The following is a 19,799-nucleotide window of genomic DNA, read 5'->3' on the forward strand; positions in this document are numbered from 1 at the left end:
GTGGGACCATGTTGTACTTTGTTAATGTAACCACACTTGGCAGTGCTGAAATAATACAGCCACCATGCTGTGAAGCTTGGCTGAGTGGTGACTTGGATCATCAGATAAAACTGGCATACAAACACACACAGATATGCTATCTCTCCCTGTCCTCTTTGGGCTCCATTTTGTCAGATAAGGGTTTTAACCGGCACTGTGAACGGAAGGGAAGCTCCAGAACACATGATGATATGTATGTGATAGTGGAACTGTTCCATAAAATGGTGGCGTTTTTCGGTCTGCTCTGTCACAAGCCGTAACAGATCTTAAGTACTATTGACAGAGACTGAAAATAACTGCTTATTTCAGTCATTGTATTATAATTATCCTGTTTACAAAATCAAAGTTCCTGCAGTTCAAACTGAAATGACTGACTTGATATGATTCCTGTTCATGCAGTTGCTGCCTTGCCTTCTCTCGCTCCTGTGAAATCTGTGACTTCCCCATGTGAGGTCACATCCAGAGGGCAAGACAGGAAGTGTTGTCTTTGATCTTTCCCGCTGTTCAAACTAATTACCTGCCCGCAGCAGCAAGCACTGCTGGCTGTGGAATTCATTAACAGATGATAAAGCTTTGTTCTGGGCCAGTGTGTCTGCGGATACAGAGGAATTCAGGAACTCAGATTCTCAGCCAAACAGCTATTAAAGGCTGAGTTTAACCTATGTTATAAACCGTGTTGACCACTAATTGTAGCATGCTTTCTTCAAATGATTTAATGCCTGTTTATAAAACCACAACACATTTTTCAGTAACGTTTAACACAGTTCCCATACCTACCATTAACTAGTTGATTATTAGCATGGATTATTAGTCATTATAAAGCACATTTAAAAGGCTTTTTCGTAGGTGCAGTGTTAAGTTTAGTTGTCATTATTTTACTAAAACTATGCATTTTGGACTTGATGATCACAATATTTAAGAAATATCTCAAGGTAATGGAAAAATGATCATACAATTCCAATTGCAAATAGTAGATAACAGAGAAGAACACTTTCTGCTGGGGCCAATACGGTATCGGTATCTGGGGTTTTTTTGGGTTTTTTTAGCTTAGGTACAATGGCAGGAAAACCCATGTTTATTAGTGCCATATTCTGCATGATTGTATTCTCCAACTACCAGGCATTTTTCTCTCAGCAACCTCCTTATTACTGCTCCTTGACAATTTAACATACTAGTCGTTTGACACTTACTAACAGGTGAATTGGTTATGAGTCCTCAACTTTGAAGCACTAGTTGCCTGATGTGTTTTTGTTTCATCTCTTGTATCTTATTAAGATTATAAGTAAACAGTATCAAAACTATTAATCAGGCCTAGAACTTATAAAATATGGCTATGCAGAGTAAGGCATTAAGTGCTTTATCATATTAAAGACCCATTGGGACTAATAAGCAGCAAATAAATAGGGAATGTTTGTATTTTAATATCACACTGTTTATATATCTCTGATTATTGGTGGAATAATTATACAGCTACATAAAGTTTAAGTTTAATATTTAAGCTTGTGGAGTTAGTGGGATCTCATTTGGTGTCAGCTGAGTGTGTGGGGTGTCAGAGTATCTGTAGGATTAGGTCGCTCTGCTCAGTTTCATCACATTAGCAAGTGAGGATTTATTAGATGGGTTAAAACCTGAGGCAAAGGTGTATGGCATAGCTAGCTATCCAATCACTTTAGGCTTCAATGAGAAGGGTCATACAGTGCTGTCAGTGCAAGAACTTAATGCTATGTAAGATCCTGTTAACAGAGATATGAAAGGGTTATTTTATTGAGTCCACATCTTAGACGTTGATTTTTGTTTTTGGCTTGTGATTTTAATATTCATGTACAAACCATGTTTATTATGTAATAATTCATAAGACCTACTGTAAAGAATTGTACAACTAGATTCACCAGTTTCTTTGCAGTGAAAGTCTGCTGTACTGACTTGAGACCTGTGGAATGCCTCTCAAGATGCTGATGACCCAAAGCTGCATTAAAGAAAATTGTTTAGCTTAACGCAGACATGGAACAAAAAACACATTCCCTCTATATCTGTCATGCAGTAGAGGATTGCCATCGCGTTAACCAAGTGCCACAAATTTCTCCTAGTTGTGGCAATTTTGTGCATCCTCTGGGATAAACTGCAGTATTTTTCCCTTTCCCCCATCATCATTAGTACCACCGCCACCCTGTAATCTCTCTTTCTGTCACTGAGGCAATGGGGCTTCTCTCTCCTCTGTGGTCCTGTAATTGTGAGGTAATCATCTTTTCCCTCTTGAGAGCTAAAAGACTGTGTTTACACTTCGTTTTTGGCGGCTCAACTTGGCGAGACACTAATTTACTCTCTCTGCAGCAGAATGAAGCTGCTCTTCTCATTACTTCACACTAGCTTTGCACTCGTAGTCAGTCTTTTTCCCGGTGGATTTTAGGCAGCTGTCGTCATCATATTGGATAAATTCCACCTTCTCTTTCATGTGAATTTGTACAGATTTATTTCTGGAATGATCCATAGATTGCTCTCCTTTCAGTGTCACTGGTGAATTTTGCAAAAATGTCACTTGTGCTTCTCAAATTGCAGTCATTTGTATCTTACTGATTTGGGCACATTTTAAAACCTCATGGTAAATCAGTTTCAATGTATAGAGTGAATCAAACACTTTGTCTTTTAAGTCTTCCTTTCCATGTTGTCAAGACTGCCCACATACTGACCTTTTAAAAAAGCTTAGAGAGGGGTTATAAGTTCAGAAATCTGTTTCTCACAAGCTTGAACTTGAATTTTGGGGGAAAAATTTTACTTCCTGTCACTGTGTTCAGCTGTGTGACACTTGGTGAGGACAGTTGAAAGAATCCAAACTGACTCTGCAGTGCCATCACCTCCAGTACATTCACCAAACTCCTTCAGCCAATCCACTTTAGGTATTTGGCTTATGCATTATCCCCCGTACTGTCCTTGGTCATAATGGTCAGATCCGTACACACAGTAACATTCACAGTAAGGTCCCAATGTACTAAGGTCCACTGAGATGTAAACACCCAACACATGCCGACACAGCTCTAACTCTGTCCTTTGCAGACCATCCCTTGGTATTTCTTAAAAAACTGTCACACACATGGTCCTGTGGTACTGCTGTCACATTATCCTTCAGAAATTATTGCAAATCACACACAAGCACAAAATGCTCCAAAACAGACTTCTCAGTCCAGACAGATCCCTGGCCTCAGCAGTGCGGCTTTATCTAAATCCCTTTCCCAGCATGATGGATATTGGATCAGATCAGACACAGCCCAGAAGTCCATTTGATGGCACATTGATAGCAAACACAGTTGATAACATCCTATATTCAGAACTAAGAAAGACATTACAAAGCCTCTTTTTGCCTGTCAGGGCTATTGTCACGGTTGCTTTGCCATTAAAGGGTAGTGGCTGTCTGTGAAGTGACAGGGTTTTTCGCTTGCGTAAAAAAACACATTGACTTTTAGAAAAGCTCCCCTTGTGCTGCTACACTCACAGCACACACAGCTATAGGGATATGCTTAACTATTTAGTTTGTTTCATCTTGTTCTGATTGATTTTTCATGTCCTGTGCTCTTTTTCCTGCTTTCATTTTCCTTTTCTGTTTTCTTTTCCAACATGATTGCTGCAACATTCATCCCTCATTCATCCCTGCTCACCTTCCGCCTCTTTGTCATTCAATCCCACTCTGCTCTCCATCACTATCTGCCTCCCTACATCCTTCTATCTCTTTCTCCATCCGTTCCCACTTGGCCAGGGAACACAGACATTCCTGACCTGCTCTTATCGCCCATTCAGACCAGCTACTGCAGCAGCAGCAAAGAAGCCACTTTGACAACATTCCACCAAGCTCACAGATCCTTGGATTAATCTGCTCAACTTCCACCTTTGTTGCAAAGGAGAAACACTTACTGGGTATCGAGAGAGCTCAGCATGTGTATCTTCTTCTAGTAACATTAATTTACTAAGTCATTTATCAGATTTGAGACCCAAGAGATCTGTATGTTTGTTGGCTTTGTTCTGAAAAGTATTTGTTCAAGGCTTTTATTGTTTATTATTCCAAGAAGAGGCTTTACAGTTCCCATGAAATTTGATATTTAATTGTTTTCATATAATGTCTTGTGCTATACATCACCTATATGCTAATGTTTAGCCCAAAAATACACGTAGTACTCTAGTAAATTTGACGACTCATTCTGCATTCAGGGGTTGTACTAATTTTACATCCACTGACATATATTTAATGTCCCTTGCAGAAGACCTGTGAGGACACTAACAACGATGCCTTGTTATGGGTTGCTGCTCCACAGCTGGAATAGACTAGGGAGAGGGATTCATTTAGTTACAGGATACATCTAAATATACACAAGCAAATAGGTTTCTGGCAGCCATTTCATTGGGATATTAAAAGCCTGAAGGACTCGACTGTATCACTACAAAGTATGTCCTGCTTGCAAATGCGGAATAGGGTAAATCTGTATTCTTTACATTCATCCTCAGCTATTGATGGGGCGAGTGAGTGTCTTTGTTCAGTGTAGACTAATAGTTTGACCTGGACTGTTTCATCTTTACGTTGCCAGAGCTTTGCAAGTCAGCCAGGACATTTCACTGCTAATGACTGTTCTATTAACAACAGTCATTTCATTATCTCCAGGACTCCCTTGTTCTGGTTTATGGTATCCAGAGAGCACTTCAAAGCATCCTTCTCATCAGCATCATCAAGCTGATGGATTGCTGATTAGAGTTCTGGACAACTCATCCCCGAGCTCCTAAAACATTCACTGAAATTCAGCAGCCTTTTAAAACCACATTTTATGAGTTAATACTGATATATTTCTTTGTTTTGGTCAACTTGTTTTGCTACTAAGCGCTAACTTCAGGCCATTGATGACTCCATTTTGGATATTTGCAGAGATGAAGAGGTTTTTTAGTTTGCTTCCCTTGGTGAGAGAGAGAGGGAGAGCTTATGGATGAAGCCTCAGAACGGCAAAGAGAAAAGAGTGATAGAACATTCAAAGCATAGTAATTAGGTGAATTAACCTGAGGTCATGTAGAACTGTGGTGTAGCTTGAGACCCCCTCACTGTGCCTGTAAATGTTTCATAAAGCTGTCTTTGAATTCATTAACCAGAGGGAGATGAGCAAGCCCTTGGTGCCTGGAGGAACAGGGGAAAAGCTTTGTTTTTTAAAAAGCCATATTGGTACTAATAACATCTTTGCTCCAATGACTCAGAATTGGGTTGTAGTGTTTCTTAAACCCCATTAAGTGGGAGTCTTAGTTCTACACTGTAAGGAAGGAGTCTTTTTTTCTGAGGTGCAGTAACCATATCAGTTCATCTGTATAATGGAAAAACACTGCCATTGTCACAAAGGGGCTCATAAAGATCAAAGAATTACACATATGTACATCTGCCTCTCATTTTTGTTGTGTTTAATCAGGGCCACATCCTTTCTTTTTTACATGTAGGCCTAGATCATTAACAACCACAATGTAGTTTTTCTTCTGGACCATTGCTTTGCTGGAATAAATCAGTGTAATATGAGTGCAATGAACACTCCTATATGTAGTGAGATCTACTTTAGTGGCCCAGAAAACTACTTCTGTCACTGGTAAGTATCTTTCTGTGGGAGGAATTTGCAGCAGGTGTAGAAGATACCTGTAAGCTCAGTTAAAATCACTGCCACCGTCGAATATGATCTACATTTCTCCAGGGTTGCTCTCGAAATGAGTCCAAGTGTTGATGCTCTTTGTTTTTGCTAGAGGCTACCCAGCTTTTTAACATCCATCGGGAATCCTAATTAACCCAGTATAGCATGAGTATTAGGAGGACTTATTAGCCCCACATTACAAACAGGTGTTCATTAGCTTTGTTGAAGTCCAAACTCATGTTGTGATTCCCCTTGTGCCTTTTTAACAGTATATTTTCAGGTTTATTTGCAAGTTTACACGTGTGAGTCAGGTCTCAAGGAGAGTGAATTTGATCTGGTTCCAACTGTTTGTTTCTGTGTGTTTGTAAGCATATGTGTGGGTAATCCATGTTTTTTCCTCCATGGGTTTGTCACTGTGTTACTAGTCTATATCTTTTGGAGTGTTATGAATGGAAGAGCTGAGTCTGGTAGTGTTTTGGGCTGTTGAAGACATTCAGATCTGTATTGAGATGAACTTGAGGCTTTGTGTGTGTGGCATTCTTACCATGGGTGGCTCTGGCTGCGTGGGGCTTAGATACTGTGTGCGGCTGTCAACTGGTGTTTTTTTTCCCCCTTCGCCTTTCTCATCTGATGACACTCACTTTCACTTGGTGCCTTTCAGGCTGAAATTCCTCTGGCTTGAACTCATAGTCTTGGCAACTGCCAACTGCCCATCAACTTGGCTCAAGCGCGACAAAAAGAGGAAGCACAAAAATACAATTTGAAGTCAGTATAGAATGGGTGAGAGAATGGCATAGCTGCTATCATTTCACCTTCTGTAGTTTATTTTAGGGAGTTGTTTGTTATTCAGGATATTCTCTGTAGTTAAGATGAATGGCTACAGGGTTATGTGCAGTGTGTTTCTGTTTTTGATCTAAGGTTTTTATTGATTATTTAGGTCGACTGGATTATGTCTAAAGCAAATAGTGAGGCCACAGATGAGTTTCTAAAGTTCAGCTTTGATAAGTGACAGCCTCCTTTTTTCAAGATATTTTAGTTTAGTTACCAGGATTTCCATTTTCTGGGGTACACAAAAATCAGTGACATAACCTAAACAATACAATGGCTGGACATACAAACAAAAAGCTCATGAAGATTTTTTTTACACATGTAATGTAGTATCACTAACTTACCATGTGGGTCCAGCTGTTTTAACATTAATATTATCATTTATCCACTTTTTTTCTACTCCAAACTATTGTTAATATTCCTAATAGTTACAACATATGTCCAGTAATGCCAGTTGTCTGTGCATATGGATTGTGCCTTAGTGGATTTGTGTGAAACTGTGAGGCAGCTCTGTTCCAAGAATCATAAGGATTCCATGCCTTTCTGTGATGTGGTTACCCTTCGATGCATTGATAAATGGATGCATACATTTGAGGAGAAGCATCTATAGTCCCCTGTTTCTTGGAAAACATGCCATCCTTGAAAGAAGATAAACAAAAACACAGTTTGGTGGAATCCACGTGAGCACTTTGACTTTGGTAGCAGTTGAAGTCCCTCCTAAGATTTTGGCCCTCTCATGAGATGTTATGTTGGAAATGTGTGTGGTCTCTTACACAGATTATGGCGACACAAACACTTTTCTGTTCTTCTGATTCTCCTCAGGCACTTGACAGAGTGAGCCATGCATTTCTTTTTCACGCCATCCGTTCTTGTTGCTAGGAGACTGGTTGATTTTTTTTTTTTTTTTTTTTTTGACCCAGCAATTGCTGATTCTTTCCTTGAATCATAAAGTACTCCTTTTTTAATGTTAACAAATAGCATTTTAATCATAACCATCAATTAATAGACTTCTGTGAATGTAGCACCACATTGGCACAATAAAGGTTAATGTTTTACTGCCAGATCCTCCCTGTTTTCTAATACGAGGCTTAGAATATTGAGGTATGAACCAGGAATAGACTGTTTAATTATTCATCTGAGTTGTGGTATTGAAGCTGGATTACTTTCCCTTGGTTTTGCTCTTTTAGTTATTTTTTTGTCTTGTAGGTGGAGAAACTACTTTTCCTCTTAATGTAAATTCACTCACTAACTGCCCTCTGTGTCAGGTGAAGTTTGCAGTATGTAACTAACAGCACATCAGAGTTAGTTTGTGTCATTTCAGTTATCTGTCACAAAGTTCACTTAAACATGTCACAGTAAGTTGAATAACTCTACTTCAAATTATGTTTTGCACAGAGTTGCAATCTGGCTTCAGAAGTCCAGTTCCTAACTTATTATTTGATATATTTTCTAATGGACAGTACAGGCTAAACATCTATTTGGAACTTTTTTCTGTATAAAGAGATCCAGCGCTCAAGTTCCCCATGCTTGGTTTAGATCCATAATATAGTAATGGTGAACAGAGAGACTCTTACTCACAGGGCAAGCTTACTTCACCTGTATTATACTCCTCCTTTCATTAACATGTTTATTCAAACAAGGACTTCATGTGTGTACTCCTATAATTATAGATTTACTTATGTGATTGCTTTTGAAACATGTAGAAGACTAAGCACTCAGAGATGTCTCTTTCACTCTTTCTCTCACTCTCACCCACGCGCACAGAGCTGTCATATAAAAGTACTGTTGTTTCTAAAAGATGGTAGTTTGTTACCAAGAGCAACTGAGTGGTCAAGAAATGTCAACACTGGTTGTCAGATTGAACATTTGGCCGAGGTGAAAAATGTGTCTATATTCACTGCATGTATTCTCTAGGGATGCAACGGTACAGGTAGCCCATGGTATGGTCCGTACCTCAGTTTTTGGGCCACGGTTTCGGTTCGATTTTGGTACGTGTTTTGTGCGTAAAAATAATTGTTTTTTTTTTCTCCTAAAATTATATTTTTATCTTGTTCGTCAGCAAAACTTGAATTTCACAGATTTTTCACAGTGGGAACAAATTATATCACTGTACTGAATGAAATAACACTTTCTGTACTGAACAGTATAACACTTTGTTATTCCTTGACTACTTGTATACAGTATTATAAAACAGGCACATGCACACATAGAGCCCAAAGGGTGCTTGAGCCCCTATCCTTTTTGCCTTGTTGAAAAAAGTGCCCTTTTTATGTTTTATTAATAACTAAATTCCTGTTCTGCATAAGGATGTAAAAGAAAACGGCGGTATAAAAACGCCACGGTTATCTACTGTACGCTTTTCCTTGTGTCACGGTAATGTATGTGTGTGTGAGTCTAAAGTCGCTTCTCTGTCCACTATCTCTCATTGAGGGGCGGGGCTTCCCCGCCCTGCGCATGTCCAGAAAGAGAGGTACAAGCTGCGGCCGTATCTCCACTCCATATGTAGTTACTGCACAGATGAGACGTGACAGTGGAGCGACTTAAACCTTTGTGAGTTATAAAGCCAGGGATGCCGCTACCAATTGTGGTTCCTTACATAAAATTCAGTATCTTGTCAGTGTGTTGGGGGGTGAGGGGGGTGGTCCATACATAACATCACTTGAGCTAGCGTGAAAACAAAACTGAAACTTATCATGCTTGAAACTTAATATGCATTCAGCGTCCAATTTCCGACTTCTGTGCCTCTTTTATACAGCGGATCTTACACGAAATTTTCACAGCTTCTGGCCTGTATCCACTGGACCCCCTCCTCTGCTCTATGAGCCCCCCACAAATGTTGGGCCCCATGAATTTGTCATGTTTACCCCCTCTTATCGGCACCCCAGTATAAAGCCAAACCTCCCCAATCACATTAGACATTAACTTGTGGGGGTGGGCTTTCGCCTGCCTGGACAGACATACACACTCAGTGGCCTGTAAAGCAGTATATAAAGCGCCAACACAAAATCAATAGCAATACCGAAAACCAATGATTGTTTTACATATTGTTCTGTGATATGCATAATAACATGTGTATAACTTTATTTTTCAACCAAAGGTTTTGTAGAGATTGATTGGCCTAAACCATTTTTGCATAGAATTTCCAGACTCGTGTGCTAGCAAAGAATAGCTACCTCATTACTTAAACACTGTGACTGTTTAGTAATGACCAGTCTGCTCCTGTGAGACTGCTCGGCTACCCAGCAGCCATCTGTATGTTACAGCACTGGAAATGTGGGACAAAGCAGGATTTACCTCACACTGGGGCTGCATGTTTCGGTGAAAAATCTGAGTCTAATTGCTTGATTGTCAAGGAAAATGCACAGGTTTGCTCATTTATAAATGTCAACTCAAACACACAAACTAAAATTAACATAAAAAAATAGAAGAATTTACAAAAACATTGACACCATACCTCTCTTTCTTACTGTAACTAAATCCAAAATATCACCATACAGCAGAAGTTGTATTTATTTATTTATTTCTATATCTGCTTCTGTCCTGCTAAATGTGGACCTTTTAAATTCCAGGTTTTTATGATTATATTCTGTATATACTGTACTGTCCAACTATTTTAGGTCACCTTTCGGTTTCATACAGGAAACGTGCACTGTATTAAAAACATATACAAAATGATGACTACATAGCCTTTATTGGCTCAGTATTTTCTGTGATCTTTGTTTCTATGTAAAAAATAAAATGCCGCCCTAAAGATAAGAAATGCCTGATGTGTTGAAAGAAACCTTGTCTTAAACACCAGAAATTAATGCCGTCAGTGATATTGTCTAAAGAAAAGGTGAGGTCACACTCACAGTAAATAACTTTTTTGTGAGAAATGTGTGGTCGTTCTAACTTTGCTTGGACAGGCAGATAGTGCAATTGTGTTTGGATTGATTTTACAGCTTTTGCTCATGCTATACAGATTTAATTGATTACTTTATGCTGTATATGTGTCTAACAACTACTGAATTTCTTGCATGTCCTGTGAACTTGAAAACCTGGGGGAAAATGAAATGGAAAAAATTTGCGCCAAGACAGCAAAACAGGAGTTGGGTTATAAATAAGTTGTTTTTGGAACAGTCATCCTTAATGTCTCCTCTGACATGCAGTAGAGTACTGTGAGACTGCTCCTCCCCACAGGCAGCCATATGGAAGAGTGGGGAAGAATGGAGGTATACAGGGAGAGGAACATCTGGTCTTTTCTGAGTTTGCACTGACAGGAAATTATGGATGGTAGATTTACACCCAGCCAGGCCCACATATGAACCCATACTTCTGTTTTTATAGGCCCACAAAATGGTCGGTAGCAACATTTACTACATGCCTCTGGCTGGATTATTTGTTTGCTATGCTTAGAGATAGCGTACCATTTTTATGATAAAGACCCACTGATGAAACAGATTATGTGTCTTAATGGATACAAATCAGAGTAGTGACATTATTTTTCAGTAGTCTAGCACCGTTTACAACAGTTTAACATGTCACATTGTTTTGATAATGGATTTCTATGTACATTTGAGTGTATTGCTTAAGGTGTTATTAGGCTTAACTGTAGCTTTAATCCTTTTTTTTTTCCATTAATCCCTTTTAAACTTACTGTGGCATCTCTTAATTGTATGTTGTATGAGTACTAGATAATCCAGATAAATGTTATGTTAAAGATAATTCAACATTAGTGTTGGTGTTTTGAATTGCAGATGTTTGTGTGTCCTGTCATTACTTAGAGGAAACACATCACAGAGTTAAGGCTTTGTTTGATGATTTGTCTAACAGCTTTTGCAATCTGCAGTGCATAACAGAATCCCATCATATATACTTAGGGCAACAGAGAGCATGAAAACGGATATATTACTGTGGATTCCACTGCACCATCATACTTAGAATCATATGTAAATGACAAACAATGGTCATGTGTCATGGTGACCCTTTGAAATGAAATGGATCAGTTGAGGCATCAGAGCTGCAGTCGGATAAATTACTTTTACACTGCCACTCAGCAGTATGCTAGTGCTTTGCAGCCTCATACATTCATACATAATAAATCTACACACATATAATAAAAGGAAGGGTATGAAAATGGCCTTAGGTGCAAAGAATGTGTGTACACAAATTATCACTCACCTTTACATCCCTTTGTGCAGTGTCATGCAAATGCAGCCATATATTACCTTGAATATGAGCACAAATTTGCACATGTGAAAGAGAGCACAGCAGTTCAAATAATTAGAACGCGCATTTTCAGTCCTACCGAAAATACCTACCTAATGCATAAGCAGACAATACACATACACACGTAATATTGACACTAGAGGAATTCCAAGCAGCTCAATAATCCAAGCGAGTGCTGACTGAGGCTTAGATTGGAAGGAGGGAGTGAGGTAGAAACAAGAGATGCTGAGATGTGCAGGTGAGAGGGCAATGGGTTTACCGATGGGAGAGTAACAATGGAAGGCAGAGGAGTCAGGATCAAGTCTGTGATTTTCCCTGAAATATGTGCTCGCTTGATACTCTATTGTGACAAGAAGGGGACTTTTCTGAACTCCACTTAGATTGGTTTGGTAATCGTGAGCCTGGTATTTTCATTTTTCCGAAAACCCCTGGGTTTCATTTATGACATGTCACTGTGGAGAAGGTACTTCTAAAGTAAATCGGTACAATCCAACATGCAGATGAAACTTCAGCTTTTTTTTTCTGGGTGGCTGTTCACATCCTCTGCTATTTTCTGAAATTGGGTAATGAATGTCAGGATTTCATATTTGTTTCCCTTTTGCTGTCATCCTGCAGGTATGACTACAGAGAAATGCTGTACAACTCCACATTCTGTCTGGTACCTCGAGGACGACGACTGGGTTCCTTTCGCTTCTTAGAGGCTTTGCAGGTCAGTGACACTCAGATGTAGCTCAGTGTTGTTTATTTCCAACTCATAAGTACTAATTTGAGTACTCTGTGTGTGCAATTGTTTCCACAGTACTATATATCTCTCATATTTGATTGTAGAATCACTGCATTTTGGGTCACATTAATCCCTCATTGAATGACTGGTCCGCGTTTATACTTCCAAGTTGGATCAAAAATGTGTCACCTTTTCAGGTTTTTAAGTGCTTAGGTCAATAGGGAACGTTTTGGCAACTGAATATATGACCAAGCACATGATTTACTGTGCCCAGAATTCTTGTCAACTCCATTAATCAGTGGTTGAGAATGGAAAAAGTGATGTTCAGAGTTCCTCCCAGTAGCTCTTTGACACACTGCCAGTCACTTTATAGCTGTTATAATACAGCTGTCTCTGACTCAGTGTCTTCCCCGCTGTCCCTCCCGCTTTCGTCCTTGTTTTCTTCTTTTACACTAGCCCTCTGCTTTTTCCATTTCTTAGTTTCCTCTCCTGCCCCCTCATGTCATTTCCCTGCTCACAGCTGTACTAGACTAACTGAAAGATACACTTGGTTTGAGGTCCTCAAATGCAACCTAACCTAATATATCTTATCACACACTGATTGACCTATTCTCTCCTTTACACTATGGTTCTATATGCTCTGCAGTAGGTTTCAGATGGATATATTGGAGATATTAACACTTCTCTAGAGTCTCTCTGCTAGGCTCAGACTGAGCTGGGATGCACTAGTGCTGATATTTAAAATGGCAACTTGCTTTTCTGTGCAAGAGAAATCTTCATTAACTGATATTATGTGTGTATAAATAAGTTAAGTGTTTTAAAGTTCTTCAGCCCTTCTTAACATTGTCTATGAGATATTGTATCATATATTTGCAGAAGTGAATTGATTGCTTTTGATTTTAGAACAGAATATTGGAACATGATTGGGCTGCAGTGAAGCAAAGTGTTGAGTCGATGACCTGCTTGATGAGGGAAAAGAGAGCAGTGCTGCTACACTGAGACAGTGTGCAGAGGTTGAGTGGATTGTAGGGCTGCCTGGAGGTATTATGATGTGATCCACTCACTGCCCTTTGCAGAAGTACCACAGTTTGAAAAAAAAAGGGGAGTTCAAGTCAGGCGGGCTATAGATTGCTGTTTTTTTTACACTGTGGTTGAAGGAGTGTAACAGAAAGCCCAACAGGGATTCTGCGGAGGGCTTGCATTGGTGAGAAATGGAGGTGTTAGGCAGGCATTGAGATGCTCAATTTACAAAATGAAAGGAGTATATTGTATATTAGTTAATTTTTAGTGAATGTTTGCTCCTGCTTACTTACTCTCTCTTCTTCATCCCCTATGGGACATAAGGCTTCAGTGACCTCTCTCTATCATATGCAGTCCTTGGTAGCAAATTGTGCTTCTCCCCACGACATGTTAATCTTTTGAAGCTCCTATACCACAGCTCTATGCCAGGTGCTTTTGGGTCTCCCAGGTGGTGTCCATCTTAAGGCAACTCTTGGGATCCAGTCTTGCTCCATCCTTAACACATGTCCAAGTCATCTTAAGTGTCTTAATGTGATGTTCTTGGTAATACTTTGACTGCTGGTTTTCTTATACAGTTGTTCGTTGGATAGTTTGTTGGGCCAAAAGATCTGGGGCCTCATGTATAAAGACTTGTGTGGATTTCATACTGAAACCTGGTGTACGCCCAAATCCAGAAAAGTCCGAACGCACCAAAAAATCCAGATGTATGAAACTGAGCGTACACCCGAATCCAAGTACACTTCCTTTATTCATCCCAATCAGCGTGGAATTGAGCGCATATGTTGGAGTACCTGACTCCTCCCTCTCCACGCCCACATTTAAATATGCAGATCAGTATAAACGGGGTCTGCAGGTGGGATTCCCTCTGGGATTCCCCTGTCTGCGTGATCAGACGATGACGTCAAGGTGGACGCGAAGCGGAGGCCAAAACAGGCGGAAGGAGAAAAGAGACGAACTGAGACTGTTTGAGCAGAAAGTTGACGATATTGTGGGTGACACTTTTCTCACAGGGCTGACGCGGATCACCCCCAAGGTAAATATATATTTAGTATTTGTGTAACTCACACATTAGTTTATTCTACAGGTCATCCAATAGTCTGATCACAGCCAAACTAGATAAAGGTTCATGCGTGATCATGTCAGGATATCAAAGAGGAAATCAAAGACTTTGACTCCTTTTTAATCACTCAAATTATTATTTTCCAACAATGAGACAGAAGATGGTCAGACGCAGTATTTTCAATTCAATTCAACTTTATTTGTATAGCCCAATATCACAACAAGGTTATCTCAAAGGGCTTTACAGAGGCAGTTGGAGTAAACAACAGTCAAATAAACAGCAAGAAAATGAGTAGTGTCCAGGGCATCCCCCGTCCTTAGACCCTCCTTCTCGGCAAGGAAAAACTCAAAACCCAGTGGGAAAAGGGAGAAACCTCGGGGAGAACCACAGTGAAGGAGAGATCCACTCCCATGGACGGACAGGCTATAGATGCACCAGGACTGATGGACGTCCATTTGCAGATGTAGTTCTAGTCTGCAAGGATGCAGTAGGATGGACACATGGGGGGTCTATCCCGCTGGATGAGACAGGCAGGAGCGAGGAGGCCCATCCACAGTGGTGAGGCCGAGGATGTCCATCCAGGACAGGTGGGGGAGGGGGTCAGGACACAGGACAGGGCAGGACACAGATGGGTCAGCGCAGATCCTGTCATCATTGGCTCCCAAGCGGTTACAACTGAAAAAGTAGCCACTCCCCCGGAGGGGAGTGGGGAAAGGGGACACCAGGTGAATACACCAGGCAGTAGCATCCTCCTGTCACAGAGGTTTCCTGTTGGCTCCCCGGCATTAGCCGGTCCGCCACAGCCCACTGCTGATGCCCATCCGACCCATGTCCAGAACACCAGCATGGGTCCGTGCTGACCCGAGTCACATTAGGACATCATGAGGACAATTGGCGGAGTCAATGAGCGACTGGACTGACTAATAAATGTTCTCACAGACATGAAGACTACATTAAATGCATTTATCAACCAATAAATTTTGTGTCCTTGTCTCTTTATATGGTTGTTGCTTAATGTCCTCCCAGGCAGGATTGGCATTGTTGGATACAGGGTCTAATTGGTTCTGGTTCTGGTGGTGGATGTGCTGCTCTAGCAGTAGGATGACGTGCCGGTGTGTTCATTGTTCATCTGTGTATCTCCGATGTGCCCATCAATCGGAGGAATGATCTTTTTCACATTATTAACAGTTTCTCAGTGTCACCTCTAAGTGTCGCCAAAGGTTCCAAAGCACTAGAAACATGCGTATGCCAGCTATGGACTTGGCGTGAAGGACCGCACATTTCCACAGTCATTTCAGTCTTTATACATCTGAACGTGAGCGTGGAAAAGGGCGTACGCCAGGTTTTTGTGCGCACGCACGCTTTATACATGAGGCCCTTGGCATATATGTCTGAGACATCTGTTATGGAAGACCTCAAGTCTCCTCATGTCTGTACTGACAACGCCCCAACACTCTGAATTAGGGCCGCATGATTTTGGCAAAAAAATAAAATCCAGATTTTTTTTTTTTTAACTCGATTTTTTTATTTCAATTTCGATTCAGGCTGGTGGTGGCATTTTATCCGGCATGTCATTTTCATGTGCAGGCCACAATGCAACGTACTGCTCCCACTCTGGCGTGTGATGAAGACTGAGGTGCTGAAATAAGTTGGTTGTGCTGCTGTCTTTGATACCGCCTTCAGGCTGAGTTTGCAGCGAGGACTGGTTTGGTCTTCATCGGAAACTTTGATGCCATACCAATTCCACACAACCGACTTGCTCTTGCAATTTTTAAATTTTTAGCCACAAACTTCTCATTCTCCTCAGCAAAAGGCATTTTTGTACTGGTGTGTGGAGACTAAAGACTGTAGAGACCACTCTCACAGTTAGGAGGAGGAGCCTATTGTAGTACTGAGGCACACAGCCCAGAGACACAAGAGAGATAACACACTCCACTACACTACACTCAAACTTTTCATAGAAGATTTTTATGATTGTAATTATCTTGGGTGGAATTCCATGGTAGTGAATTATCTTCCAGAGAGTGTCCCAATGGACACTGTCAAAGGCTTTCTTGAAATCTACAGAGTTGATGTACAAAGGGGTGTTCCATTCTAAACACTGCTCTAGGATGTTTCACAGTACAAAGATCTGGTCAATACACCCTCTTCCTTTCCTGAAGCCTGCTTGTTCCTTTCTGAGCCTGGTGTCAGTGGCTGTCTCTATCCTGTTGAGAAGGACTCTGCAGAACACTTTGCTTGGAATGGACAGAAGGCTGATTCCTCACCAGTTATTGCAATTTTTGGTGTCACCTTTCTTTGGGATTTTGACTGACATTTAGACAAGTCTTCAGGGATTGTGTGATTGTTCCAAATGTTTTGGAGGAGGTCAGTAAAGGCCTTTAATTGATGTTAAGATGTCGGCCTTTAGCATCTCTGCATGGATAGCATCCATGCTACATGCCTTGACAGACTTAAGGGATAGGATGGCGGTTTTAACCTCAGCAAGGTCAGGGGGGCTGGTGTTTATATCCAGGAAATCATCTGTTGTTATGATGTTGGCAGGTTGTTCTGGTTCAGGGTGGTTGAGCACTTTCTGGAAATGTTGAACCCATCTGTATACTTGCTCACCTTCTGATGAACAGATGTTGCCATTCTTATCCCTAATATGGGTGCATTGGTTTGTGTGATTTCCACAGAGTCATTTGGTGCCCTTATAAACTGTCCCCAGGTTCCCAAAGGCTGCGGCCTTCTTTGCCTCCTTTGCCAGGTTTTCCACAAAACCCCTCTTGTCTTTCCTTGCACTCCACTTCTCTGTTCTAGTTTTTATAGGCCAGCTTGGCTTTCTCAATTAGCCGTTGGGACTTGAGGTTCAGTAGCATTACTTTTAGCTGTTTCCTCAATTTTCTGCCAGGTGTTTGCTGATATCCATTCCTTGGCCCCTCTCTGTTTAAAGCAGTGGTTCTTAACCTGGGTTCGATCGAACCCTAGGGGTTCGGTGAGTCAGTCTCAGGGGTTCGGCGGAGGTCAAGACACACACTCGACTCATTAGTCGGGTGTGTGTGTCGCGCTAGGTCCGTGTATGTAAACAAACGGCTTCGGAGACTCTTTCTCTGATTGACATCCAATATTCGTGGTGTATTGTTGTTGCTTATAGCACTACAACACACCCGGAAGTGTTTATAATCTCTTCCACTCGTCTGACGATGAATTATTTTAGTATTTTCCTCATCGTTGTTATGACTTTTGCTACTTCCTGTTAACCGCGGAGGCAGCCATGTGTAGCGTTTGTTTACATTTCTCGGTCACCGCACTGGTCAGTTACAATCATGTGACAACCGACGCACTGTCGCGGATGGAGAAATTATATTACGCTAAAGCCGAGCTAGTGCCGTAATAAAACCAAGGTGAAGCCACGCATTTCTGAACTGGTCTCTCAAAGGCAACAGCAGAAGTCCCACTGATTTGCAGTAAATATTCATTATTATTGTAGCCTGATGGAAATTAGGTGATGGGTGTGTGTTAAAATGTTAAAAATGATAAATAGCATAAATATAATAAGTTCATTATTGGAATACATAAGGTTAAAAATTAAAACCATTTCAGTGTGGTAGTATTAAAAAAGGTCATGTCTTTGTGAAAAGATATGGAATTTGTTGTAAGTTCATGCACTGTATTGGTTTTGTTCTTTGAACACAGTGATGTTAATGCACAGTTCATTTTGTGCACCAGTAAAACATGCCTGTGTCTTGAATTTGAAAAAAATCATATTTTATTTTTTAATAAAGAGGGGTTCGGTGAATGCACATATGAAACTGGTGGGGTTCAGTACCTCCAACAAGGTTAAGAACCACTGGTTTAAAGCAAAGGACCTTTTGTGCTGTTTCAGAGTATGTGTTCTTGATGATGTTACATTTATGGTTTACAGTGGGCACTTCTGTTTCAGAGGTAGCCTCTAGTGTGCTAAAGTGGTTTCTCAGTTCTAGCACAAATTCCTTGTTTTGCTTTGGATACTGGAGCTTTGCAATATCTAGCATCTTCTGCCACTGGCCTTGTGGCACCAGCCTCTTCAATTTGAGTTTGATGGTTGCAAGAAGCAGGTAGTGGTCGTTGTAGGCATCTGCACCCAATATGCTCTCACATCTTGTAGTGACCTGCGCCATTTTCCATTAATTATGATTTGGTCAATTTGGTTGATGGTTCTACCATCAACTTCCATGTGAACTTGTGGATGTTCTCGTGTGGAAATATAGTTCCACCAATGACCAGGTTGTTGTTCAAGCAGAAATTAACAAGGCGTTCGCCATTGTTGTTTCTTGTTCCAAAAAGGCAGTTCAGGTCAGGCGAGCTATAGATTGCTGTTTTTTTACACTGGTTGAAGGAGTATCACAAAAGGCCCAATAGGGATTCTGCGGAGGGCTAGCATTGGTGAGAAATGGGGGTGTTGGGCAGGCATTGACATGCTCATTTTACAAAATGAAAAGAGTATATTGTATATTAGTTCATTTTTAGTGAATGTTTGTTCTGTGTAATGTGTGTATCTGTGTAATCTGATGTGCTGAGAGATGACTGAGCTTCAGGAGTCTCTGGTTGATTGCTCTGTGAGAGCTGATAGGTACAGAGATCATGGCAGGGGTTCAGCAGATTGCTGCCCTTGCTAATGACACTGGGAGAGATTAGATGAGCACTGCACCACTCTGATGCAGGAGTGTTTGTCTGTACGTGCATGCGTGTGTGCAGTGACCAAGGCCAATCAGTGAATGGGACCCCTCTTATCAGATTAAAAGGCTGGTCCCTGCCTGCAGGACGTTGTATGGCCTCACACATGTGCTCTCATGCACACGCACAGACTTTCACTTGCAACACAAAGATTAAAATATGTCTACACACAAGTGGATAAATGGATTCTGAAAGAAATGCACATACACAAACATGGTAGATACTTTCAATTTCATTAATCTGTCAGGGTTTAGTGTACTATGTCTTCTTTTCCATTGAGAATAATGATGTTTTTATGAAGCTGCACTGCCTAGTCACTCTGAGAGCTAGTCGTCAAGGTGCTGCTTGAAGTTCTGTAGTTAATGAAAATGTGTTGGAAGATGTGTCGCCCCTGTTGGTCAAATTGCCTGATGCAATTGCAAAGGAAATGGTGCTTACACAGTAATGGCATCAGGTTTTAGAGCATGAGCCACTTTGATGCAACACTCCTGCATGTACACTTTTTTTTTCTTGTCTACTGTCATTTTACCACCTATAGAAACACAAAATATACCTCAAGGGTAATGCTGATGCCTGTGAATAT

General features: G+C 40.8%; 1 protein-coding gene across 1 annotated transcript in view; it reads left to right on the plus strand.

Moving 5' to 3' along the window:
* The window catches only part of LOC115436108 (exostosin-1a-like), a 44,164-nt gene that overhangs the window by 12,306 nt on the left and 12,059 nt on the right, over nucleotides 1-19,799 (plus strand). Inside the window, exon 2 of the mRNA XM_030158846.1 lies at nucleotides 12,330-12,423. Within this exon, the coding sequence (XP_030014706.1) occupies nucleotides 12,330-12,423 (94 nt within the window). The remainder of the gene's footprint in view (nucleotides 1-12,329; nucleotides 12,424-19,799) is intronic.

Source organism: Sphaeramia orbicularis, chromosome 16, assembly GCF_902148855.1.
Source record: "Sphaeramia orbicularis chromosome 16, fSphaOr1.1, whole genome shotgun sequence".
In the NCBI taxonomy this organism is placed as follows: domain Eukaryota; kingdom Metazoa; phylum Chordata; class Actinopteri; order Kurtiformes; family Apogonidae; genus Sphaeramia; species Sphaeramia orbicularis.